The 26816-nt window shown below is 40.0% G+C and overlaps 1 protein-coding gene across 5 annotated transcripts; it reads right to left on the bottom strand.

The window, feature by feature from the left end:
* Positions 1-900: 900 nt before the first annotated feature.
* YPEL1 (yippee like 1) lies at positions 901-24023 on the bottom strand. Of its 5 annotated transcripts, none has more exons than XR_012676492.1 (6): positions 23622-24023; positions 19292-19574; positions 7851-7894; positions 6328-6436; positions 5085-5357; positions 901-1951 (listed from the first exon to the last, which is right to left on the bottom strand). XR_012676492.1 is itself a non-coding variant. In XM_075167977.1 (5 exons), the coding sequence occupies exons 2-5, from the start codon at positions 19406-19408 to the stop codon at positions 5268-5270; spliced, it is 360 nt and encodes a 119-aa protein (XP_075024078.1). In that variant the 5' UTR covers positions 19409-19574; positions 23622-24023; the 3' UTR covers positions 901-5267. The 5 variants fall into 5 exon arrangements, 2 of the variants coding, with proteins under 2 accessions (XP_075024078.1, XP_075024079.1); XR_012676494.1 differs by having other exon boundaries at positions 901-1012; XR_012676493.1 differs by having other exon boundaries at positions 5126-5357.
* Positions 24024-26816: the final 2793 nt, after the last annotated feature.

Here is a 26816-nt window from a genome sequence, read left to right as displayed (position 1 = left end):
GAAAAGGACCTGGGGGTTACAGTGGATGCCAGTTGAACACGAGCCAAGTGTCCCCTCACTGTAAAGGAGTAAACCACATACTGGGGCTACAGCAGGAAAGTAGCCAGCTTATCACAGAAATCATCTCCCTCCTACTTAATCATCCCTTCTTATCCAAACTTGCTGTTCTGCACCGAGATTTTCCACCAGAGACTGAGAGCCACTGTCATGCCTGCTGCTACAGACAGCTGATGATGTACAAAGTTAGTATTGAGTGTTGGTGGGAGCCCTTCACAGTTACGCACGCAGCACACTGTGCCTCCTGCAAATACACAGGTGGAATAAATGGCTCAATATGAAGCCCACCGTGACCTGGGCTCTTGGACGGAGAGGACCAATCTTCATCACATCCTTGCTACTGACTCACAGTGGGGACTTTAACCCCACTAACACGTGAGAAGACCGCTAAATCTGATTAGAGGAACTGCAGAAGTTCCTCCCAACCAAAGCAGAAATAACAAATTGAGTGCCTGTGCTCAGAGTACTCCTCTGGTCTATGGATGACCAAGATAATGCAACAGAAAGCATGCCCACACTTCCTACGATTTCTCTGATAGTTTTGGGGTGTGCACAGACTCACTCTCTTTTTGAAAGCACTTTGCAGAGGTTCCATGATTGGCTCAAAATGGGCAAAAGCTCTAAAAGTAGCAACACAACTTTCTATATTTTGGAAAGGTTAGTGAAAAGAAAAAACCAAATGGTCAGTGGCAGTCTTAAAACCACATAAAAATCAGATTCAACCCACATTTAGAAGTTTTTAAGAACAACGAAGAGCACTGGCTTTTCTCTCTGGCCGTACGAGAGAATAAAGAATGAGAATTTAAGTAGCAAGAAAAGATAGCACAAAAACCAACAAGTAACTCAACAAAACAATTGAAAGCTTTTATTGTGATACCTCAAGTAGATACAATATAGTGAAACAACAAATGATGTACAGTATTGCTAGGACAAAACAGCAACACAGCCATGTCACCTGTAAAAGAAAGCATTGTAAAGAGTTTAAGAAACAATGAGGCACAACTCAACCGCCATTTACGACTCATGCTTTAGGCCTTAAACCATTTGTAACAGTCCTTTTAAAAGAAACCTCTGAAGTGTCTGTTCCTTTTGCAGTAAGTGTTTGTACTGCTGGTTGGCTTAACATGAGTCTCAATGAAGTACAATAAAGTGTCCAAAAAGTTTAACAGTAATTTGACAGCTTCTTCCACTCATTGCCATTATCAAAAAATGGAGATGTTCGAAATTTGGTCTGTGAGACTCTGGGTCTGTTGCAATCTGACTGCTGAGATGAGCGTGCAGAAAAAGCTCTACAAGCATTACTCAGAGGGACGCGCAAGTCCACCAAAAATGGTACACAGCATTCATGAACTCTTGCATAAGTTGATACACCAGTAAGAAATACGGATGACCATTTGGTTATGAGCGCAGTGATGACTATTTGTCAGAACCTCTGAGGCCAGATTTTAATTCAAAGAAATTTCATCAACTGTATTCCCCCTCCTCTCCCATGGACTGCGAAAGACTGCAAGAATGCAAGGCACACCACTCCGATTGGCCATTATGCTGGGCTTTGCTAGTGGGAAATAACTTCATTAATACAGTTTGTCGTTGTATAGCTTACAATGAATGAGGGAAATTCATATTCTGGTCGTCTTTACTGGCAGATAAAATTGAGATTACTAGACTGCTAAAAGCGTACAGCACGAGTGGTTAGGTTGATGTGTCAGCAATCCCTCATCAAATTCTGCAGCTTATTTCACAGCAAGTTTGCAACTTAACAGAATTTTTATAGATGGCAGCATTGCCTTTTATTAATCAAAAAGGTACTTAGAGTGACCAGCCAAAGAATAACTCCGGTGTTTGGAGGCAGACTCAGTCCTGGAACACCATTGTTACAGCCATTATTTTGGACCTAGACAGAGAATGTGTGGTCAGATTACTAAAGTCACATCAAATTATGATTAATTACTTTAGGACAGGCGTGGCTTTAGAGGTTCAGAGAAAAAAAAACTTTCAATACATGTACATTTTTGCTAGCAAATTCCTATGCATCCCAATGAACATTTCTTTTAAGCCAGCTCATAGTCAGTTCATTTGGTCCAAGAAAGAGCCAGCAAGAAACAAAGGTTCACAAAAGCTTTTTGTTACAGTTTATAAAAAACAAAATACAAAATAAATGTTAAGACCAACAATAAAAATAACCAGTACAAGTAACAAAAGTGCTCAAGTTGGAGGGGAAGTAAACTTGCCCAGAGCAAACACATACAAACTTTAAATATAATCTTTAATATATTACAAAAATTGGTTAGAGGGAAAATGCTTTAGTAAAATTTTTTTTCAAGTAAGTTTATTTTTCTTTCAAATGACTGCTGGGGGGTTCAGTGACCAGACTGACCTCTTCACATCAGCCAGCAGCCATTGCTATCTGGATTCTACTTTCACCAAAACCAGTAACAAGAACTCTCTATGTCTTTACAAGGGGAGAAAATAATCATTGACGCTGCCAAGGAACACAGGAAGAAAATTCACATAGTCCCTCAATAGTACGAGCCTCAGGAATTGTTACATGGCAGCATGAAATAGCAATTCTGCACTAGTTCTACACTCTTTACTCCTTCTAGGCGTCCACTCTTAAAAGACCAAAAAGAATATTGCTTTGTTTGGTTCTCTTAAAAGCCATAAACATCACATATAGATCATTAACTCTTTATGCCAGTAGTCTGAAGCTCTATGTGCTAAGCACTTGATGAAGTCCCAACCTTTGGCATCAAAGTTAATTAAGGTTTTGGTGAAAATGTCCAGTTTGAAATACAAATAATGCACTGAAGAAAGAGGTTGAATTTCTAAGTAAGAATCAGACTGTGTTACAGACAGCATTAACTTACTAACAAGAGATAGCCAAACCCCCAATTTTAGAGAGAAAAATCTTTAATACTTTACATATTTTCTTTAATTTAAACTCTCTACTGAAAAGCAGCCATTACTTTTGTCTTCAGTCCAGTGTACTGCTTCAAGTCTGTAGCCCAGAAATAAGAAAAGCCCAAAGATACATAAACTCACATAAGTGTCTTCACAAGTATCAACATTGCAACCGGACTTTGAAGCCAACATAAACTTTTTGCTGATAGAAGTTTTAGTGCCTTCTTTGTTGGCAACACACATTACAATGGAGGAAAACAAAATCCCAAGAATTCCAGGTCAAAAAGATCAAGAGACAGGCAACACCAAAGCCCATCTTGCATCAATGACATTGTTAAAAGGAGAGTTTGATGCCTGATGATGTGAACACGAAGTAGTAATGTGTAAGCCACAAAATCCAGATTGAACACGACTGTACCATGTCAGGTCTCTGGACTGAAACCCAACAGCTTTAAGTACTTCTCTAATTCTTACATTTTTAATTCATAGATACAGATCACTACATCTTGAATGCAGTTTAGCCAGCCTGCATCATAGAGAATACGTACACATGGGCGAACTCTCTTCTCTCTCTTCCTCTCCACAAAGACACCGGAAAGCTGGTTTTAAAGATTTGTATTGCCCCTACCCATTGGCATAATTTTTCATGTATGACAAAATTTCTAAAGTGCAGCAGAGTTCAGAAAGCCTATCAGAGATTCCCAAAAACGTAACAGCAGCAACAGCACCTATGACTAATTTTGCAGGTGCCATATTAGAATTGTTATTGAGAGAAAATGATTTTGTATTGCAAGGCTTCCATATTGTTCAGTTATAGTAATTACATAGTATTAAAGGGTTTTTTCCAGACATTTTATCCTCAAGCATTAAAAGGATTAAAATACAAAAAGTCTTCAGAGACTGCTTAATTTGAAAATAAAGTTAGCAAATTTATGTAGAGCGTTTCTTTCATAGTTGCTCAGAATTTGCATGCACAGATACCAACAGCTAATACTGTGCATACACTTTCCGGAAGTTTCTCTCATTAACTCATTCCATTTAAGAAACAGCGCGAGGACAAAAAAGAAGGTGAGTTTCATATAAATTTTTGTTATAAAAAGGTACTTGGGGATGATTTAGCCAGCAAACCAAGAAACCCTTTCCCCACCCCCAAGTTTTAAAAACTATCTTGTTATTTCATTTCATGAAAAACTGAGTCAAACTTCTCTTCCCTCTTATTACTCCTCTTTTTCCTACAGGTACTATATTAATTTTCATGTCATAGGCTCTGGCCATTTCTCACAAAAATAAATATTTTTGTTCAAATGTAGCAGAAGCAGAATACTTCAACGAGTTTCCTTGATATCAACCTCTTTGTCCAGTGCATTAGGACTACACAGTTACATGGAACCAGCCATAAAACTTTACTGATGCACAAGTCCCTGTTACTGGCAAAGGTACAGTACCAAAACTTTTTTTTTTTTAATACACCGACTAATTTTTTTTTTCCAAAATAGAAGATGCATATATTTTTCTGCCTTTTTAATCTTGCAAGCTATAGTTTTATAAATTTCTTATCCAGCAAACTCCTTAGGGAATATGTTGGTCTTAAATGAACATATTCAATAGCGTTATTGATTTAAAATCCTTCTAAGGTATTTCATTAAGATACCAAATCTCTAGCATAACCTTTCCTAACAACTTGAGACCTGCTAACTTCAGTCAGTGCAATTGAAATATTTTTTAAAGTGAGCACTGTACCTTTAACCAATTCACCTACAAGATGTACATAGGTTGTGGTACACTCAAATTTAAAAGAGAAATTAATAACTACAATACTGCATCCTCTTCACTGCCAAACACATCAGAAATTGCTACATATAAAAAAGCACCCCATCCCATACATTCTTTCGGACTGCTCAGATATAGAAACTTCTACAGGACTGGAGTGTAGGTGTTTAGGCAAGAAGCATGCACAGCAGAAGGTAGCATTAAAGGCATAGGTCAGAGATAGATGCTAACCAGTAAAATCCGTTTTCAATTAGTGAACTGTTTCTCTAGTTTGAGAGAGTTTAGAAAAAGGTCATCCAAAATGTTCCAAAACAACTGTTCACACAATAATACACGTACAAAAAGAGGGAACTTACACAAGGAGAAAAGGCAAACATGGCCTGAAATAGCCACTTACACTACACTACTCATTTGTGAGGTTTCAGAGTTCAGTGATATTCTCAGGGCCACTCTAGCCAAGCTCTTCCTTTACTTTGCGTTAGTCTTTGTAAAGCATGTTCCACAGAATATTGTCCAAACAGAAGGAAAAAGGTTATGATTCACTCCCAGCCATTGTCTTTTATCATGTGGGCAAGTTCAATGATAAATTTTCCTTCTTTGTATTTCTGACTGCTCTCAAAAGCATGTTCCTGTAAAGAAGAAAAATCAAGACACTGAATTAAGCTGGGGAAATTAAGCATTTTAAACATCAAACTTGCATTAAAAATACAAACCAGGAGACATTCCAGTTAACATCCCAAATCAAGGGTGGGAGGGAGGAAAGAGGATGAAGAGGATTGAGAAGGAAATAGGAGTAAACTTCTCGTAAGCGGAATTGGCAGATCCAGTGCACAACAGATCTTGCTTTAGAATTTTCCATGTTCTCTCACTGCTTAGGGAATTTTAACGCTTTTTTTAAGTGAAGTTTGGAAAATGGCATGTTATGTGTGTTCAGTTTCCTTATTCCCAGAAGCAATGAAAAGAGGCAACGGGGAACCTTTTCGAAAGCTCTCTGCTATATTCATCATCAGAGGGAATGCATTAGGACAACTTCTTTCTGTAAGATCTGAAGCTATACGGAATCAATGAAAATCCGACATGCAATACCCAGAACCTAACATTTTCAAAACATCAAACTTGCAACACAGCTGCAAGTGTTACAGGTAACTGCGCAAGTGCACAGATAACTTTTCAAACAACAGAATCAAGTTCACATTAGTTGTAAGCAGTGTAAACATGCTCAGTATCATTTATTGTAATTCATATTTTTGCTATACGAACCAACTTTTGCAACCCAAGAAATTAAAGACCCACTTTGACAATTTCTTCCATCTGGTTTAGTGTATGTGGTTGGTAATCTTGCAAAAAGATATTATAGAAGTATTAGCTAGCTGTAATAGCACCTATAGCTCATGCTTGTTTTGTAGTCCGGTATAAAGTTATTATCTACTACAACATTCCAGCAGATGTAAGGAAGCAAAACTACATCACAGTCTGATATATACAAAAGCACTAGAGCTAACTCACCTAACTATCAGTATAGGTGCTACTCAATGGCCTACTCAAATATCTGTGCTTCAACATATAAACATTTATCGAAGACTTAAGTATATTGCTTACGTATTTCCATCCAAGAGTGGTTTTACAGTTTTCACAATAGATATCTGCTACAGCATGTAAACCTGTCAGAAGAACTCGCTCCTCTGCTGGACCACAGCCCACATTTACCCTGAAGGAAAAAAGGAGAAATTACTCAACATTAACTGCACGAGAGTGTTTCTTTTCTTAGCTGTTACCCATCTTTTCTCCAGAGGACAAAAAATAGTTAAAAAAAAAAAGTGCCTAACTTATTCAATGCTGTAAAAGTAATTTTGTCTGTTACACTGAGCTGAAGGATGGGAGGAAAAAGGTTTTGGTTTTTGTTTTTCAAGTGGCTAGTCTAAACAGCGAACTGTTGGTGACGCCCACTTACTCCCATCAACAAAGACAGGCTAAATAGTTAAACTCTGAGAGAACAGAACACTAAGCAGTAACTGGACACCTCTACAGTTTCAGGCTTTTCTTCAAAAACAATTTGAGACCTCCATAATGGAAATCTGTAGCAGTACATCAGCACCAACAGCTGAATTTAGAACCAAATCCAAATAGCAGCAAGAAAAAAGCCTCATTTCTTTGCTACAGATCAGCAGACTAAGCCATAATGAACAAACAGCAATATAAAAAAAAAAAAAATCCCATGAAGTACTGCAAGCTAGCTTTTTCATGAATAAGAGTCTATGCAGCATCAGCAAGACTAAACGAGGTTTTTAGACAGTGTTATACAAGAGCAAAATTTTGCCAGATTCTTACTACTACAATTATATTAGAAGTCCCAATCACAACTGAATGACTACATATAAAAAGAATTTCAAGGATCTGCAATGTAATCCTTTGCAGTTTTAGTTCCATTATCCTGGTCTAAAATAGACTAAGACACTTAACTGCGTTTCTTTTTTCCAAAATGCTGCAACACAATAAACTGCTGAAAAATAAAGACAAAAATGCAATCCTGCATATTAGAAACTTAAAATACATCCATTAGCAAATTCGAAGAGCCTTATATCATGGGTAGGACATGCTTAAAATTGCAAATATTAGGCTTGATAAGATCACAGAGACCTTTTGCCTCTAGCATATTTGCAATATTCAAGGTCATTTAAGATGTACCACGTTTACTGGAACATTAACCTGTAAATGTATCTAAGTATCACACTGGAAAATTCTTTAGACTACAGCAGAGTTATCTAAAGCAAATTTACAGTCATGCAATATATTTCGATTTCTGGAGTATCTCAGAATGGCAACTCTTACTCAAGACAGTTACCATGACATATACAAAAGGAATTTCACATTAACACCGTCCCCTAAACTTTCAGCTATTAGCAGAATTTCTTAAAATATAAGATAAACTAGTATGTGCATAGGGATACTCATGAATCAGCTCAGTAGCTCTGTAGTAACTGTTGCTGGTGAGTTACGCCGATGTTAAAAAGAACAGGGCAAAGTGTAGCTACACTAATTTCTACTGTTTTCCACTTACGAAGCATACCAAAAAAAAAATCATACTCGGTAGGCAGTGTGCATAACCATAATAACATACTTACACAGAATTAAAGAGGTAGGCTCGTCCCTGGCTTCCCTGGAAGGACTGCATAAAAAAAAGAATTGCGCTTGTTAAAACTCACAAAAAACCCCACCAAACAAAAAAATAGTTCTAGAAGGGCGTGTTAGTATGCATATAAACATAATACAGATATAAACTACTTCAAATTAATTACTTTAAGTTAAAAGTTTATACCAATTCTTTACAGGAAAGCCTGGTCAGCAAAGTTTTCACCCACATTAGATTTTTAGCAACGGTTTTAAGTGGTTAAGTATTATCGTCCAAAAGAAGACATCCGTAATGCAAACAAAACATACTTTTTTCCTACCTCTCTGCAAGATATCAATTCTTATTTTCCTAGACATCCTTCATGCTAATTAAAATCTGCTTTTAACTCAAAGGGAATTATTTCCATCTCCTCTGTCCTCTCCCACTACACCCCGAAGATGATTTATTTCAATTTCATTGCATCATTTGATGTAAGACCAGCAAAATTCTGGATCAATCATGAAACCAGCATACTGTATTCAGGAAATGCATCTGATCAGTTTATAAGCTCAGCTTTACTTTAATTAAACAACTGTTATCATCAAATGCCTAAGCACAGCCGTATGCTTTCAAATCTCTCACATTCCGGATAGATTGTGGAGAAAAGATGACTGTTAGACTCTCTTGGCTGGATCTAAATGAATGTTTTAGTTCAGAGCAGTAGCACAGTTTTGAAGTAAAACCCCTAATCAACCACACTTACTGGGGGTTGCTTCGGCATCCAGAGCAGTTTCAGTGCCTGTGAACCACATCTTTGTTCCTTCTGCACCAAATTAAACCAGAAGCTCTTCCACTGTGCACTCTACAAACGCTAATGAAGATATAAAGGCCTGAACCTATGATCAGACAGCCTTGAGCTACAAACATCCTGGCAAAACTTGTGAGCAGACTAGACCCAGCCATAGGTAAAACATTCAAAATGTATGTAAGACACACCACTGCCTTCATCTGTTGATTTGTTCCTTCTGTATTGAATTACTTGCTAATTTAGACATAGCCATTATTTCCTGTTCAAACAGGATCACACTGAAACGGAGTTTTTCTTTCTTCTCTCTTCCATACTGAATTCCATTTTAAAAAATCCCTAAATTGTCCTAATTTCTTTTTTTCCAGACTTTCCCTTCGCTAACCTACTTTCGAAGAAAATTAACAATTTCATCCATGCTGAAGAGAAAGTACAATTGTTTTTAAGAATCCTTGCAGTTCCAGTATTGAAGATCAAAGACCAACTTTTCTGAAATGTACATTAGATCAACATGGAAGGTTTTTGGAAGGAAAATCTCTCCTTGAATATTTTTGAATGGGTTTAGTAACATTAGGCATAGAACCATAGGCAGAAGGACCTTTCTGCAATGGATTCTTCTTCTGACATGTATTTAGTTACATAATTAGAAGTCACTTGACACCAAAATAGATATTTTGCCAGTCTAATGATTAGCAACACAACACCAGTGACTGTTGTATCTTAACTACTTACTCAGAACAGTTTGCAAAAAAAGATGTAAAAGGGAAATGTATATAAATAAGGACTTTTTGATTAACATTAACCAGATTATATACTGCAACAAAGAATGTTAAAAGAAATCCATGACTCTGGACTACTGTAAGTAGCAATGGTGGCGGTGTAGTTACATACAGCCCTTAGCTACTAATAAAATCTCATCTTAAGATGAGAAGTTCTACTTAACAGCTTATAGCATTAATGTTTTAGTATTATTTTAGCAACCATTTAAAAGAATTATTAAACGCAGATTTTTGGGCACAGAACATATTTCTTCATCTATAGCAAAGACAAAAGGAAAGGTACTCTCGCCATTATCCAGAACTGCAAGTCTTATTTTTCACAAGGTGAGGAAAAAAAAGATAGGCTATGCAGTACAGTGAAAGCTAAAACTTCAGGTAGGACTGACCCTGAAAGGAGAGACTCAGTTGAATACAGAGTCTGAACAGCTCTGCCAGGAAGTAATCCTTACACCTACCGTTAAAACAAACAAACAAAAAAACCCATCACTAGTTCAGTTCTCCTGAGATACTTAAAAACACATCACAAAACTGGCAGGATAGTATGAAACCTACAGTCTGTAGTTTCTATAGAATAAGCAGTGCTCTCACAATCAACGACGCAGAGAATGCTTACTGCAGATGAAGACAAAAACTATTCATGTATATACTCTCAAAAACTGCCCATTAACAAATGAGTAACTAGCCTGAGTCAACCACACATTAATTTAAGAGACACCAGTAGTGCAAGCCCAAAATTTAAGAAAAAGCAAAGGAAACACTTTAAAGGTCCTCTTATTCATTAAGAAATAAACTTGAACTAGAACTTCCTAGTTCCATGTACCCGAAATTAAGAAAAAAGAACTTTCAAAGCCATGATGACCATTATTTTTGGTTAAGCTACTGTAAAAATTCTTAAATTAAAAAAGTTGCAGCCATTTCTCCTTGCTTTAAAAACTGTTATGAATTAGAATCACAAATCTTTTTTCAAACTGCACCAAGAAATACTCTTTCCTATTAAATTAATCATGTGCTAGTTTCTCTATTTACATGTAATTACACATGCCAATCGCATACAAATTAATGTGGGGATTTTTTTTGTCTGGTCCTACACAATCACTTTTAAAACTACTTATATGCTATACCTGAAGTTCCCCAGCTAGCTGGGAAAGAAAAAGACTCCAGAACAAGTCAACAGTCAAGAGATCTTTTGAACTACTTTATGCAATTATTTCTGCCAAGTTTATGTTTAGTCTTGACTTAGTATCACCTAATAAAAGCTCTCCTTTGACCCTACATTTCTCAAAATTAAGCAGAGGGCAGTAACAGGATGCCAGAAATAGCAGAAAAAACCCTTCCCCCGTTTCATAAGCTGAAAAAAATTCCAGCCAAATGAAATACAAACCGCAGGTTGGAAAATACTGCTTTAGTTCTTTTTTCCTGATGTATTTTTAAAGATTACTTTTCTTTTTTTGTACCCTTTGCTTTGTTGCCCTAACTATGCTGTAATTTCCTAGGTTTTTTCCCCCTCAGAAACGATCATCTTCATTACCTTCTAATTTTCGGGATTATCAGGGTAGAGTGGAGGGAGAAGCAACACAAAACTGAACCTTTCCCTGGGACAGTCATTTTAGAAAGAAAATCTGTTCACAAATATCCCTCCATGAAAAGCTCCTCCATTCCCACCTTCTCTAGCTTCCTGTTCGCAGAGTTTGGCTGATTCATCTTTCTCGCCTACATACATGTTTAGAGGCTAAATATTATATTTACATGCCATAGAATAATTGTTTCTTTGTCCAGCTGGGAAGAGTGAGTTCCTCCATGTTTACATCACTCACAGATAACTTGAAAGCAACCTGTGGCAACTTGTGTTACTGTGTTCTGGAATACAGAACTTTGTCTAGGTAACTCAGATTTTCCTTTAAAACCAGTATCGAACCACAACATTAATGTGTCATTGAGCATTTAATGGTCTGCAATCCATCCATGTGGAACTCTCATACGCTGACTGAAGTAAAAGCACTGTAAAGATACCAAGTTTTAAATTCCCGTGCCTTTTGATTTTTCTTATTGATTTCTTAACTTGTCAGAGCAGTCATAGTTTCTTATTCACATGAATAGCTGAAGAGATTTTTTTTCCCCCAAACCTGTATTCAAACAACACAAAAAAAGTATACATCTGTCCCATATGCATTCTCATGACCACAGAATATTGATTTTCATGTAGGGTCCACCTACTAACAGGTATAAGAAAGATTTATTATCAGAACTCTACTTCATGATGCATCCTATTACTAGAAATGAAAAGAGGACAACTCATTTTGGCACTTGAACTGCTTGCTAAGCTTGTAACTCAGCTACAAACAGAGTATTTTGCATAACCAGAAAAAAAATTAATACTGAACAAACATTTGTTTTTACCAGCACCAAGTTTCTCACACTCTGCACTGTATGATTCAGTTATACTGATATGAATTTTAAAAGACTGACAGGTTAAACGCCTTGTGTGTCAACTCCTTAAAGGAAATGAAAGAGAAGAGAATATTTTAAATGGCAGTGTGAAGGACTAACAGGCATAACTGTTCAAACCAGTCTCCAGACAAACTGCTCTTCTGAAGAATAAACATCACCTATGCAAACACAAACTTTTACTTTGCAAGATTTGTTCAGCACTTCCAAGATTGCTAGCACTATACATAAATCATAACTAAAACAGAACATTCTATTAAAACTGAGTCTTAAAAATGGTCTTACCCAGTAGAGAGGAATTAGAAGATAGTGGCAACTGTGACCAAATGTCATCAATAATGACTCACATCAACCAGGATTTTTACTTAGAAGCTGGGCAATTTATCAGTTCAACTAATATTTGCACTTTTAACAAACTTGCTGTAAGTCTGCTTTTTCATGGTCCTCAATTAATAATATTGCATTGATTTACGAGTTAACTTTTTCCCTAGAAAATCCACATCTTGGACTAGCTGTCCATTCCTACAGGAAGAGCTACAAGGTCCATAAATACTTCTTGTTTCAGCACAGTTGAAAGTATCTAGAATGTCGGATAGTGTAAACAAAATTGTTTAACTGTGCTTAGGAACCATACTAAGGTCAACTGCGACAACAGTTTGGTTTGATGATCTTTCAAGTCATCTGACAGACCTCCGTCATCAATAGATTTTGTAGTGAAGAAACTTTATGAACGTTTTACTTACACACTAGTACATACCTGCAGAATTAGATACGATCTATGCTTCTAAGTTAAACCCGTCATTACCTCTAACACCAGGATTAGGTGTTTTACCCAGGAGAAAAGGAAGTATCAGTTAAGCAGCACATGTATTTACTGCCCTAAGGCATACCTAAGGGCATGGGTGGGGGAAGGGAAGCTACTAAAAAGCTTATGTAATTAATTATTCCCCACAGATGGGATTAGATTATGTGGCTAGAGATCACACTCCACCGAAAACACCCGGAGAAACTGCCATCTTAGCATGTATTAAAGGTATGGCAGGCATTATTATAAGCAAGTCAGAATAGCATTAACAGTATCTTCCTTAAGCACAGCTTGCAAGCTACTCATAACACAGAAAAATAATTTTAAAGAATGTAAATGAAAGAAGCCCATAGGTTTTTTTTGGTTTCATTTTCTTGAGTTTCCTTTCATTTGCTAGAGTTCACTTTACAAGCTAAGAGAGATCAACCTGAATTAGTATTCTGAACAAATATGCAATTCAAAGAAATATTACAGAAATAATTACAGAAATAATTCAGAAGACAGTATTCTCAGGAGCAGTGTTCTTAAGGTAAACCAGAAACACATACAAGAGCTCTGATGTCTGAAATTATCTTCTGAGTAAGATGCAGAGACTGTAAGGATATCCTGTCACTTCAGAAATTTGCAAAATTCATTCAGACAAAAAAATGTATCAGGGAAAAAAAAGATTTGTTCCATTTGATATTTCTCTCAGATCCAACTCCTTTATGCTGCAGACAACTAGAGAGAATGCTGCTCAGCTGCTTACTAGGCAAGTTCTAGATGACTCCACGGTAAGTTTTAAAAAAAAGTTTTGAATGTACATTTTCATTCAATTATTTACTGATTTTAATAAAGCAAGTTATAAAGTTCAATATGTAGAGAATAACCTTAAAAAATTCCACTCCCAAAACTGCATGCCTGCAAATTTGGCAAATGGTATTTCCCAAAGACTTTGTCAGGCAGGACAAGTTATCTTGAGTTGTACAGAATCTTGAATGTATTTCAGAAATAATTAATGTCAAAACACCCATAGAGTGCACTTCCCCTGCACACTTTCCAGCTCCTTTAAGCCTTCAAATCTATTCTTGGATGTTTTCCAAAGATTGCTTCTCTTCTAAAAACTAGATTCTTCCCCCAAGAGAAAAAAAACAGAACCCAAAAAACTAGAAGCCTCTTAGGGAAAATTATCACCAGAATATTTACGAAATTAGGCCCATTCTCAACCTTTTCAGCAGGGAACAAAAATGGCCTTGAAGCATACAACAGGCCCAGCTATTTTTCCAAGCACTCCTTATATCATAAGCAAAGGGGGATTACCAAATTGAATCAAGCTAAGAACAGCACATTTACTTAAAGACAATAAGCCCTTAAAAAAAATCCTCTTGAACTCATCAGTTAAACAGTGGAGGACAAAACCGATTGCTACAGATTGCTACGCAAGGCTAAAAATGTTTTGGCACATATTTAAGCTGAAGACTTTTCCTTCTCATCAATAATGTAACAGCAGACATACTGAATACCTTGGAGAACTAAATTTAACCACCAAGACTGTTCTTTTACCCATAAGGTGCAAGGATTTCCCAGTGAAGTCAATGACAGTTACGTATATATACCTTTATGTAGAACTTGTTCTTGAAAATATTGACACATCTAGTCTTGTCTGTGACTTCATATGACTTTTTCCTCCCTCTCGTCAGTTATGCTTTGCAATGAATGAGGCAGAAGAAAGTGACAGTATTTATACAGGCATCTATACAAAGTAATCCAGATTTTCTTCCATCCCCAGCATTAAGGCACATTGTAAGACGATTCAAGAGTCTTTCAAACAGGTCAACCTTGAGTAACAAAGCATTATCCTTTGCAATATATCCACTAGGTTCCAAGATTTCATTAGGTATTTGTATTTCTTTGTAATTTGTTGGACCTTGACTGAATTTCTAAACAATTACTGGAACTTAGTGGGTAGAAGCCAACCTCAAGTGCTTTGGAACTTAGGCTCTTCGAGCAACATTTGCCTCCTATAAAATTAACTACTGCTAATAATCACTGCACATTCTCCACAGTTTACAAACAAATCAGAAGAAAGCTCTTTCAGTTAAGCCTTTCACAAACTTATTTTAGAATGACTTTAAGAGCAGCATACAAACAACATTTTTTACAGGCCACGCAAGTGGCAACCTCCCCTGGACTTCAAAAAGTCTTCCCTCAAAAAAAAAAAGTTTTCCCTCAAAACTTAACTATGTCAATTTTTTAAATTGTTGGGATTTTTTAAATTATTATTAACATATACTGTTCGGTCGCCTTTTATGTGCTATTTGAACATTTTAAATCTAACAAGTGCCTCCTATGGCATTAATTTTTTGCCTTGCTCTTTATTAAGGTCTGTGGCTGCTTGCTGATAGAGGTTACTTCTCTTCTGTGCCTGTAGTCATGGTAGGATATGATTCTAAAAATACCCATTGGCTTCTTTAAAGAAATAAAAAAGCTGCAGGTTCTTCCCCTGAGCTCTGAACGACCCTCAATGTAGTGAAGACTGGTATACTCCTAATAGGATTTTTTAAAAAATGTTTAACATTGACTTTGAAGTCTTCACCAAAAAAAACAGAAAATCCAGCACTTGCAGACTTGTTAACAATGCAAAATCAGTAGTTTCCAAGATGCACCTAACACCACTTCAAAATTACACTTACTTGAATTCAAAGGCATCTACAGTTTGTTAGTTCTCTTATTACGCAACCTTCAAATCAGTGTTTTCCCCAAGATGAGTGGAGTTATAAATTATTATGGCAACAGCTCATACATGTGTGCATGTGTTCAGCTCTACAGACTAATATTTGTCGACATCTCTGCTGCTGATGACCTCCTAGTTCGGGACTCCTCAACCAGCCTTCTTCCCATTCTTCTTCCCATTCCTCCCCTTTACCCAAGTTCCTCCCTTGAGCGCAGAAAACACAAGGCTATAGAGTGAAAATATCTAGAAACATATGCTCTAATGACTAACATCCAAGTTGATTTCAACACTAGGCAACACATTGAGTCCTTTCATAATTGCAGAGAAAACTAAAACTAGGGATAATAATGACTTCACTTGTGCAGGCAGCACATTTTTATACTGTCTTATTAGTCTGCATTCTTATTTCTGAGCCATTGCCAAGACTCTTGGTTGCCATTTTATCACCAGCAAGGGCACAAGAAAAAAAGGGCTTCATGATTCATTCTAAGGCAAGAAAGAGATCCTGCTGCTCAAACAGAACAGAAATAAAATGAAAAGGTGATTCGTGTACACTGCCATCCTTGTCAGACAATTGGCATCAACAGTTCTCAAAAGCAGAACTGCAAATCTGTATTGAAGTCTGGTATTCTGAGGGCCAGAATCAAAGGGATGATTGACAGAAATATGCAGCACTCTGTTTTTCCATGACAGACCAACATTTAAGAGAAACACCACTCATTTCATAGCATAGCTTATCTTTTCATCTTGAAGTTGGAAGCATTATAGCGTCAGGTATAGCAAACGCTTACACCCCAAAGCACATTAGAAAGCTAGTTGTAGCTGCTTTAAATTAAGAGTGCACCACGTATGTTGGCTTTTTCCCTGACCACACAGAAGAAGAAAGCAACAATCATCACGCACCCAGGAAATGTGGGGCAGGGAGGAACACCCAAATGAAGCAATTACAGCTAGGTATCAAATACTGTTTGCCTTTATCTGCTGAAGAGTATTTGTGGCACTGAGGTTCTGGAGTGAGATTGTATAGTAAGCATTTGGAAAAAAGTGAGACAATCTGTAACCAAAAATTTTATTTAGCAAGTGTTACACGCAGCTTTACCTTTTAACTAAGCCCTCAAAGTAAGGTGGGGGCAGGAAATCATCTTGCTCTGCTCCATCAATAAATCCAAAACTGCACAGGAACTGCACTGTTCTTAGCCAACTTTAGATTGTATAGAATCAACTTGCTACACTTCAGGTTATTTTAAGTGTTTTTGCTGCAGCTGGGTAGTTACAGTAACTAGGATTCTAGGTATTGTCAGAGTATAAATAAAAAAATATCTCTCATTAACCTAAGTTCATTGCATATAACGTCCATCAATGAAAGTACTTTAGGAGAACTTCAGAAAAAAGATTCATATTAAAAAACAGTTCTGAAGTACACTCATCTGTTAGTCCTCTTACAGTTCTAAGTTATGTCTACACATGTTGTCTAGGATATTTCTTCAGTTTTTATTTTCCAGGTTAACCTGTGTTTTCATTTAAAACAAATCAAATCTTATTTCCTCCCACCACTCCCCCTGCCACCCCCCAGGACAGCACTATTTATTTTTAACGATCCAAGTGTATCTAACTATTGCTTTGCAGTTGTTTCCATCAGAAGAACTTCTCCAATGTTGGAATATATACAAGTTAAGCTTAAAGGAGGATGGGTTTTTTAAAGCTATGTTCCAAATACAAGTACAATAGATAAGAATTTTTATTTTACAAACATACAAAAACATATACCTCACATTCAAATGTATTTCTCATTACCACACAGATTTAGACAATAAAATATGGTCAAGAAATCTTAAATTGACAGAATATGGATCAGCTGTCAAATAAGCATATGCAAGTAGAGAAACTTTTGTAAGATGTCTTCACTGAAAATTATGGAAGCCATAACTAAAGCAGAATCCATATCTAACACCTTTCCCAACACCATTAGAAACAACTTAGAAGTATTTGTATTTATTAGATAGTTTTTTTTGAAAATGTTCTCCATGTTCTTTGAATTGAAAATTTGATTTTTTAATGTTTGAAATTATTTATGAAGCTGTAATATGAACATGTGATTTGCTTAAGAACATATTCAAAATATTCTGCTGACCAAAACTCCCAAGACCTCAGAGAACAACTGGCTCATGTGCTAACTGTGGCAGTTTAGTCAACATGCAAAAAAAAAAAAATTCGAAGTCCACTAGAAGAGCTTCCTATTAAGTATGTGTGCTTGAATTGCATTTTCTTGATGAATTTATATATCTCAAGAGACACAGCTAGCAAAATTTCATTCTTCCTGTAGGCATCTACAACGTGTAGTTCAGGAAAGATGTAACCCCTCCCACTAGTTTTTGGCCTAGAATATGTAGCAAATAATGAAGCTGTGATTGCTTGTAATTTAGAATCCAGTGTTGCCAAAAAGGTCCCTTATGCTCAAATTCTAAAATCAACGTGGAAACAAATGAAATTCAAATGCATTCACATTACTATTTGAGTATTGTCTTGTTTTTGCTGACCTTAAAACAAAGTAAGATCAATCACTATGAAGAGAGGAACTTTTTTCAGCTTAATAGAAGTAAAACAAGTCCTCCCTCTTAATCTCTCCACATCATTTTATATATGTAGGTAGCTCACTGTTTCACATTTAGCGTGTCACATTTGCAGTTCCATGCCTCAATACATGTACTAAGTTGAGGGAAAGAATTGTTCAGGGGAAAAGACTAAAGGCGGAGCAGAAGTAAGCACGCAGTAAGCAACGCTGCTAAGAACTGTCACCAATTTTACTATTTGAGTCAAAAAAGTTGTCTTGAAATCTAAACAAAGATCAAAAAGATTAGTAACACAAGAAAAACTGCATGGGAAAAACCCATTATTTACTGATAACCCTCTAAGGGATAAACAAGCAGGTATACTTCCTCCTCACTCAAAGAAAACCTCAATTCAGAAGTAGCAGCATTCTCAACGCCCCCATCTCTTCAGCACTCACAAGCATCACCTTAGTGCTGCTGAACACACAAACAGGCAGAAGCAACAGATGAAGTTAGTTATAAAGGGCTTACCACTAAAAATTTTATTTGACAAAATAGTTATATAGAAAACAATTTCTATTAAGAGGTTTGAAAAGCAACTGAAGTGTTTTCTCCAGGACACCATTAAGAGCAAATCCATCAGGAGCTTCTTTGAAGCAAAGAATGAACCAGTCTGTCAAGTATTTATCCCAAACTTCAAGTTTTCCTACGTATTTCATACATCACAAATCTTGGTTTCTTCCAGCAACAGGTAAGGAGGACAGGCCTAGCCCATTTCAAGAATCCACCCATCCTCTAAGCTTAAGTTTAGACAGTCCAACTATTTTGAACATCTCTGGCTACTCATATTCCTTAGGAACTGGTATACAGCAGAAGTAAATGTGTTTACAGATTCCATAATAGCAGTGGAACATTCTGGAAACAGCCAGTTTTGTGACCTTCAGTCAAGCAGAGTCAAGAATAATCTTTATGTGGAATAATCTTTATGGAATAATGTGAATAATCTTTATGGAATCACCATAACCAGAATCATTTCCCTACCCAGAGACCCATGTTTTGTTCTGACAGTTTTCCTTAGCAGACTTTTCAGCTATGACAGCTCACAAATAGTACCTACCTGACAGTAGACAGAGCTTGTTAATATGGGGAATATATTAGATCAGCTTTTATGTTGCATTCAAAAGTTTCCAGAATATATCCAGTCCTCAGTACACAGCACGTATGACCCAAGAGTGAACCCAGGGAAGACACTTTGAAGTATGCATCAATTTGCATCCCTTATCTACTGGGAGCAGTGATACAGTGATAACCATTTTGGTTAAGAAATAATTCATGAGGTCTCTAAACAAACCACTTGCCTTGGAGATCAATTCATCGTGATTGGCTAGATGGGCTCTGCAGTGGATACAGCTGTAGGTTCGATGACAGTTTGGCAGGTAAGCCTGGAACGTTTTTGATTTTGTCATTTTTACCATCTCTGCTGGTGGCTCCTCACTCAGCTCAGGGCTGGCACTTGAAGAATTACAACTTTGCTGAACTCGCTGACAAAAGAAACACTGGAATATGCAAGCAAAAGCCGTTGTTGTTCTGGAGTGTGTGTGGCACTTTCCACACAAATGACAGAAGAGAAACAGTCACAACCTGTAGGTGAAAAGAGCAGAACAATTAGCAGCTTACAAGGCCAGAATAAACTTGTTACTCAACAATTCTAGAGACAAGGCGAAGTGTTATTTAGAGCAAATGCCTGGCTACACTACAGGCCCCTTTTTTCCTATGAAGCTGCTCAATTCAAGTTCCATTCAACACAGCAACAAGCAGTTCTGTTTCACTAGTGGTGTGTACTCCATCACATTTCTAATGAAGGAGGAGATACACACAGTTCTCCATGAAACACAAGCACTTTCTACAATATACCAGGTACACTCTTTAAGACATCCATGCAGAAAATTACAGCAAAAAGGCAGGGAATTAGAGAAAGTTAATTGTCTGAAGTTCCAGTAGTCAGTTCCAATATAGCAAGTGACAAGGCATCTTGGAAAACACTTGCTGTGTCCAACAATAAACATACAATAGATATTTGCACTTCAGCTTTCAGCAAAAAAATCTTGCTGTATTGCATCTGGCTTTAAGTCAAATACCAAGTAAGATGCTGCCACCCTGTTCAGGGATCCATGTCTCCTCCTCTTTCAAGCTCAGCACAATTATGCCTTTAGGCAAAGACCTTTCTGACTAGTGTCCTGATCAAAGTTAATTAGATACTTCCTCACTCTACCAGAATTGTCTTAATGGATGCTACCAAAATCACAGTCGGATAAATGCTAAATTTTACACAGAATACCCAATTGCATTCTTAATCCTCAGTGTGCCTTTAAGAGACATTATATGCATAAACAGAGAAGGCCAGACCTTCCTGCTATACTGGAAAGCAAGCCTTTTTTAGAGTTTGCCTGAAAATTACAGATTCTAAATATTCATAACAACATCTAGTGATCTGTCAAAGGCCATCAGTTACCATGCTATATGCGTCAAGCTAATGAGCAATCCAAACATGAACACTTGCACAGTCACTTGTGTCATCAGCTATCAGGTGACTGACAGAGTAGGTCAATAGCACAAACACAGAAATGAGAGCCAATATAAAGAATTTACAGTATCTTGATCCAGCTATTAAAACGAGCATGCAAAACACTTATCACAGTTGTAAACTGTGTGCAGTTAACCACCCTTCTAGCAGTAGGATACTAGTAATACAAATAGAGCAGATAATGAAAGCCACATACATTAAAGATTGTTTTTAGGAAGCAGTCACTGTGCTTCAAAAGAGGTCCTGAAGAAGTAATCTGTACAGCAGGCCTAGCACAAGAGACAACCACAGCAAGATTTAAAGGGTTTTGGTTTGGTGGTTTGTTTTTTTTTTTAATCTTAAGCTTATGATAGCAGCAGGAGAAGGGACTCAAGAACTACTGAAGGACTTACTACAAGAAAATTTCTTACACAAAGAATTGCAAAGGCAGAGACAAGCCACAAACAAGACATGTAGCAGAACATATATAATCCAAAAAATAAAACAACAATGGGAACAAGTTGCCATCCAAAGCACATATCTATACCATATATATATCAGAATGATTGGACTTTTGTTAGTCACTGAAAAGGAAAACAGATTTGATAAGGCATACATTAATACATTTGAAATATTAACCCAGTTAGCATGAAGAGCAGAACTTAATTATTAATACAGTTATTTAAACAAATATTATATACCTATTGTCCCAAAATAATTTAATTATAACTGCAAAGGGAAGAATGATTACAGTGTTTGGAAAAAACAGCTTGCTATTGTAGAACAGCTAGATATTAAGTCACGTTTATTAGAGGTAACAGATTATAGGAGAAAGACAGAAAGCACGAGAAGTACAATCCTAGAAGTTAGATGTGAGGTTCCCTTTAAATTCCCTGCTTGAACTCTTAATGTTAGAAAGATACAGATCCCGTTTAGGTTCACAGAAATGGTAAAAAAAATCCCAGGGTTTCAGAATGAAAGGCACCACAAGCAAAGATGTTTTGATTTTGGCTTAGACCCTTTAGATCAGTCACTGAAACAGGAGTACAGTGCTTGCAAAAGTTCAGCAAATGGAACGCACGAAAAATCTTTTTCTTCAAGGCATTCCTAGAAGCTCTTTTAATTCACATTTCTAAAAGCATTCTGGACCCTCTCAGACTCAATATGCTGAGTCCTTCAATTACAGAAATTACAGAATTCCAAAGCTCTTTTGACAAAACTGCATTTGATATTGCTCTCTTCAAAAAGAAGGCAATCCGAAGTGTTTGATATACACCCTAAGAACCACAGAACTTGTTGCTTTGTGACGTTAAAGGCAAGATTCAAAACTTGAACCATTTCTTAGCTTGCTCTAGTAATGGTGAAAAAATCCAGTCCCACTTCACTCTGTAGTTTTGAGCAGTAGCAGGTTCCACAGCTGCTGTTTGTTATTCTGTGGAAAGCAGTGCAAAAACCTGAGGCAACATTTCTTTCTTATTCTTAGACAACAGCAGAGTCTGTGCTTTGGTCATGCACCTGACAGCTACGTTTCCTGAAGATCTAAGCAATTTGAAAGAAATTGCAAAATTAAGTGCAAGTGTACAGGTTGCTGCCTATCATTTGGAAATCGCTGTCCAGACCCTGTTTCTGACTTGTATTTGTACCACTCTAGAACCAGTAGGAACCTCTGGAGGCACCAACTGTGCTGTCCACCGACCCGAACAGCCGGCAGGAGGAACCCGCGCACGCACCTCTGCGCCTTCCTCGGAAGGGCTGTAGCACCGCGCCGCACGCACCGCGCTCCAGGGGATTTGCCCGGGCACGGCCACAGAGCAGGCCGCCCTCGGGGACGGCCCCTCGCAAGGCCGCGCATCCCGACGCGCTCCCAGGGACGCCCCAAAAGCCAAAGGCTGGTTTTAGGGGATGAATAATTAACAGCCCCGTCCCGCCGCCCGCACCTCGCCCCGCGACGGACGGCGCGGGCCCGGCGCCCCGCCCTCTGACGTCACCGGGGAGGGGCACCGGGCGGCCAATGGGTCGGGGGGCGGCCCCGCCCCGCGCGGCTCCCGGATGTGTAAACAAACACCCCGATAAGCGTGGCGGGGGGGGCGGCCCCGCGGGCGGAGCGGCGAGCCGGCCTGCGGGGTCCGCTCCGCTGAGTGAGCTGCCCCCGGGCACCGCCAGGAAAGCGGCCAGCAGCTCCCGTGTCTGCGCGCGGATTTTCGCACCGCGGCTTGGAACCACACACAGGCGTGTGGAGAAATAAAACGTGTAAGAAATCAGCCTCTCCGTCATGCTTTCTGGGCTCAAAAGGAAAAAAAACAAGGAGTGACACAAAATAAGCTTAAGAGCCTTTGACTAGCTCCACAAAGCTGGACAAAGCCTATGCACGCACTCTCAGTAAGCTGCGATTTGATCACTCCAGCAGGAAAAACCTCACGAAGTTAAAGACTGAGACACCGGAGCCTCGTTTTTCGCTTTAGATACCGAGAAATAACAGGGAAAGAGATGCGAGGAGAAAGTTACCGGCAGAGACAGACCTCGGGCTCCCTGCCGGGAGGGAGCAGCTGCTCCCTGCACGTTTAAGCCTCTTCCTCTCTCACGCCGGAGCACGAAGCCGCCGCGGCGGGTGACGCCGTTGCCTTTTCTCTCCCACTCGCAGCGATCCCCGCAGGACGACGGCTTGTTTCTCCCAGGCCGCCGGCACGCAGCCGGGGGACAGCCGTGCGCGAACATGGACTAGCTCTCTTCCAGTCCGCCGGCTCCGTCCCCGGCTGACGCCGGGCAGGCACCCGCCGCAGGGCGGGCGAGAGCGAGGGGGGAACCCACCGGACCCCTGCTCGCCCAGCTCAGCCTCGCCCCCCCCCTCAATTATGTAAACCATCACCACCGCCCTGTAACGAGGAGGCTACAGGCAGGCAGCGCTGCCGTCATTTCCAGGCGCTATAAATAGCGCCCGAGCCCTCCTCCCGCCAGCAAAGTTGCCTCGGCGGCCCCCCGCCCCGCGCACACAGGAAACCGCGGCCCCCGGCCGGGGGTGCAACACGGGGCTCCTTTCGGAGCCGCCTCCCCGCCCCCCCCCCTAAAAAAAACCCAGCCCCAACAACAAGCCGAGGGGCCGGCTTCCCGCACGCTCCAGTACTCACCGCTGCGCCGTGCCGGCTCCGCTCCCCAGCCCGGACTCCGAGCAGCACCGCGCCCCCGGGCCCCTTTCCCTCAGGGGACAAGGACAGGAGGAGAGGCGGGACCCCCGGTCCTCACACGGCGGCCGGCGAGGGCTCAGCGCCGGGCCCTCACCGAAAAACAAAGAGGGGGGGTGTGGTGGGGGGGGGCGGCTTCCCTCGCCTCGAAGGTGCCTTCCCGGCGGCGGCCAGGGGTCATAAGCGGGGGCTGGGCGCGCGTCTCCTGCCCTGAGGGCCGAGGGGCGGCCGAGGCATCCTGCCGCCGCGCTGCACTGCGCTCCCGCCCGCCGCCGCCTTTGTTTTGTTTTCCCCCGGCCCGGGGGTGCTGCGGCCGTTAAACCCGCTCCCACCGCCGCCGGCAGCCAATCACCGCGCGCGCGCGCGCGCCCTCGCGTCCGCCCCGCCCCCTGGGGGCGGGAGAAGGAGCGGCGGCGACCGCTGCGGGGGGCGCGCGCGAGCTGGGAGCGCGCGGCGCTCCGCCCCCCCGGCTTTGAGGAGGAGGGGGGGGCGGCTCGGGGGCGGGGCGAGCGCGCCGGCTTGGCTCCACCCCCCGTCGCTCCGCCCCCGCGGGCCGTTGTACGCACAGCGAGGCAGGCGGGCGTGCGGTGCCGGGCGCGTGCAGCGAGCGCCCCCCACCCTCCCCGCCTCCCCCCGCATCGGGCGCGCGGCGGTGCGAGGCGGGAAGCGGCGCCGGCGCGCGCTGGGGGCCGTCGCCTTCGCCCGGCCTCCGCTGAGGTACGGCGGGGCCTACCTCTGTGGCGGTGAGGAGGCCGGGCGAGAGCGGAGGAGAAAAGCTGCACGGGGTGGGGGGAATACAACGAACACGAGGTAAATTCCCAGCCGAAGCAGCCGGCTCGGTCACGGTTTCATCCCGGGGTATTTTCAGTGCGGTTTTCAGGTGAAGGCACTGTAATAAGCAATGTAAAATTGCTCAGACTTGTTTTTTCTTGCCAGAGAGGATTTGTCTTCCACATTTCTGCTGAAAGTAGGTAGAACTCTGGAAGATGACACGGGTCTGTTAAAAGTTCAGTGCTGTAGAAAAATCATTAAGAAAAAAAGCCCAGTTGGAGATTGGGAGATAAATAGGTCAGAGCACTTGTTTTTGGAAAGGGAGTTTTGGGAAGAGCTCATTGCTTATGAAGAAAAAAATACACAGGTTTTAAGGTGTAAAAGAACAATTTTGAAGATTAAGGAAACCAAAATACAACTCACATACAAGTAGGTTCTAAAGCATCTGAGGTCTGTTGGCAATGATTGTGTTTTCCTTAAAAAAGTAAATAAATGCTAGCCCCTAGTTTATTTTGGCTGTACTCTTCTATTTCTACAGGCAAAGAGTATAGAGATACAAACTGACGAAGCCTGTCATTTATACTTTGTACCCCGAGGCAGGGCTCTTTTGTCATGCTCCATAAATGCAGCATCGATAAAATTTTCTTCGCCTCCTTTTCTTGTCAGTACTGACATATTTTTTTTTTCAAATCTTTATCAAGTGTTTTTTTTACCCAAGGGGCCTCGGTACTTTGCAGAATATTAGAGAAATAGAATCTGTTACAACTCAGCTAGTGGCTATAATCAATAAACCATGTGCTAGTTGATTTTATTCTGCCTATCCATTTTTTAATATAATTCACATGTTTATACATTTTTTGTCATATGCTTCTTCCTTCTTAATGGCAAATTAATGGCCATTTTTGAAGAATAGTACAAAAAAGTCAAACTTGCACAATAAAGAAGAAATATGTTTTGGCAAAACAGCAGGAAACAAACATCTGTGAGAGTATTTCCAGTAGGGCTTTTATTGCAATTTTCCTATCATCTCTCTAGCTCCAGTGCTGGTATCTGTAGTCTTGTAAAAAGGAGAAAGTGACAATCCTTTTGACTTAGCTACACTTCAGAGTGCACCAAATCAAGCTTCCTAATCCAGTTCCCACAGATGAGTTAGATGAGGCGTATGATAAAGATGTACAACACGATAATAATTGGAACGGAGAGAGAGGCAAGGATGTAGCATAGTTTAGCATAGAAATCACATTAAAACTGATACAATGCAGAGAGTACATAAATCTTGAGATGCTTCTTGAAAAACAGCTCCAGCCTGTTAAAAGTTAAAAATATTCATAAAGGGCTTTTACAAATTTTTAGCAAGCTGTTTCTTTTACTTCATTTTGAGGGGTGTGTTACTACTCTCCATTAACAAGATAGACTTCTTAGTCTGTTCTTCTTTACCTAGTCGAAAGATACCTGACTAGATGGACGGCTGTTGCCATCTGGTATGGCTGACCCTATACCCTATTTATGCAGCTGCCATACAGTTACCTATAAAAATACTCCTGTATGTATGCTTTAGAAGTAATTGCTTCGACCTTTCAATAACAGTTAATACTTATATTGTATTTTACAGGTTCAAAGTATTATACCACAGTATGTTTACCATAGTTCCAACTTTTGTCCTCTTTTTGAGGATTAGGAACGAGGAATATTAAGCAATGAGCGGAAAGTCATGATGAAAACAACACTGATCTCTGCAGGTAGTCCTCCCAACCCATGTAGTGAGGTGTCAGTCCACATAAGTCATGACTGACACCTCACTGGTTCACTGAAACTGGTGGCAAAGCTCCCACCACAATACACAACCCCTGAACCTCAAAGGCAGTGATACCATACGTGCACAGTCCTCTTCAGGGATCATAGCTGCACAGGTCCCGATGTTGAAATGCGACAAATGCTGCAGTACCTCTCGTGCTCTCTAAAGTCTTGCTGACGCTTTGATTCAGTACCGACTCAAAGAAGTGCAAACTTGGAATTACTAGTGCTGCTGTATATGCTTTTCTTCAGAAACCCGAATGCAACATCGGGTTTCTCTCTTCTGTTTACCTTGAGAGACATGCTGTGATCTTGGTTTAGGTGTTAGGAACTGACCAGGTTGCACAGAACCACGAATTAAACTCTTCATGAGAAATAAAAACATAACCAGCAGTCCAATCCTGAATATAGAAGTGACTCTCCTTTTCAGAGATGACAAGATGGACAAGGGGGAGAAAGAAGTGTCTGTCATTCAGCGAGGACAGCAAAGGATCCCGAAAGCTGAACAATGTTTCCATTGTTTTAACACAAGCTCTGCTTCTCCACTGAAAGATCCAAATGACAAGGACACTAAGG

Source organism: Calonectris borealis, chromosome 18 (assembly GCF_964195595.1).
Source record: "Calonectris borealis chromosome 18, bCalBor7.hap1.2, whole genome shotgun sequence".
Taxonomy (NCBI): Eukaryota; Metazoa; Chordata; class Aves; order Procellariiformes; family Procellariidae; genus Calonectris; species Calonectris borealis.
The sequence above is the reverse complement of the archived record's forward strand: the minus strand, read 5'-3'. Positions and strand labels throughout refer to the sequence as shown.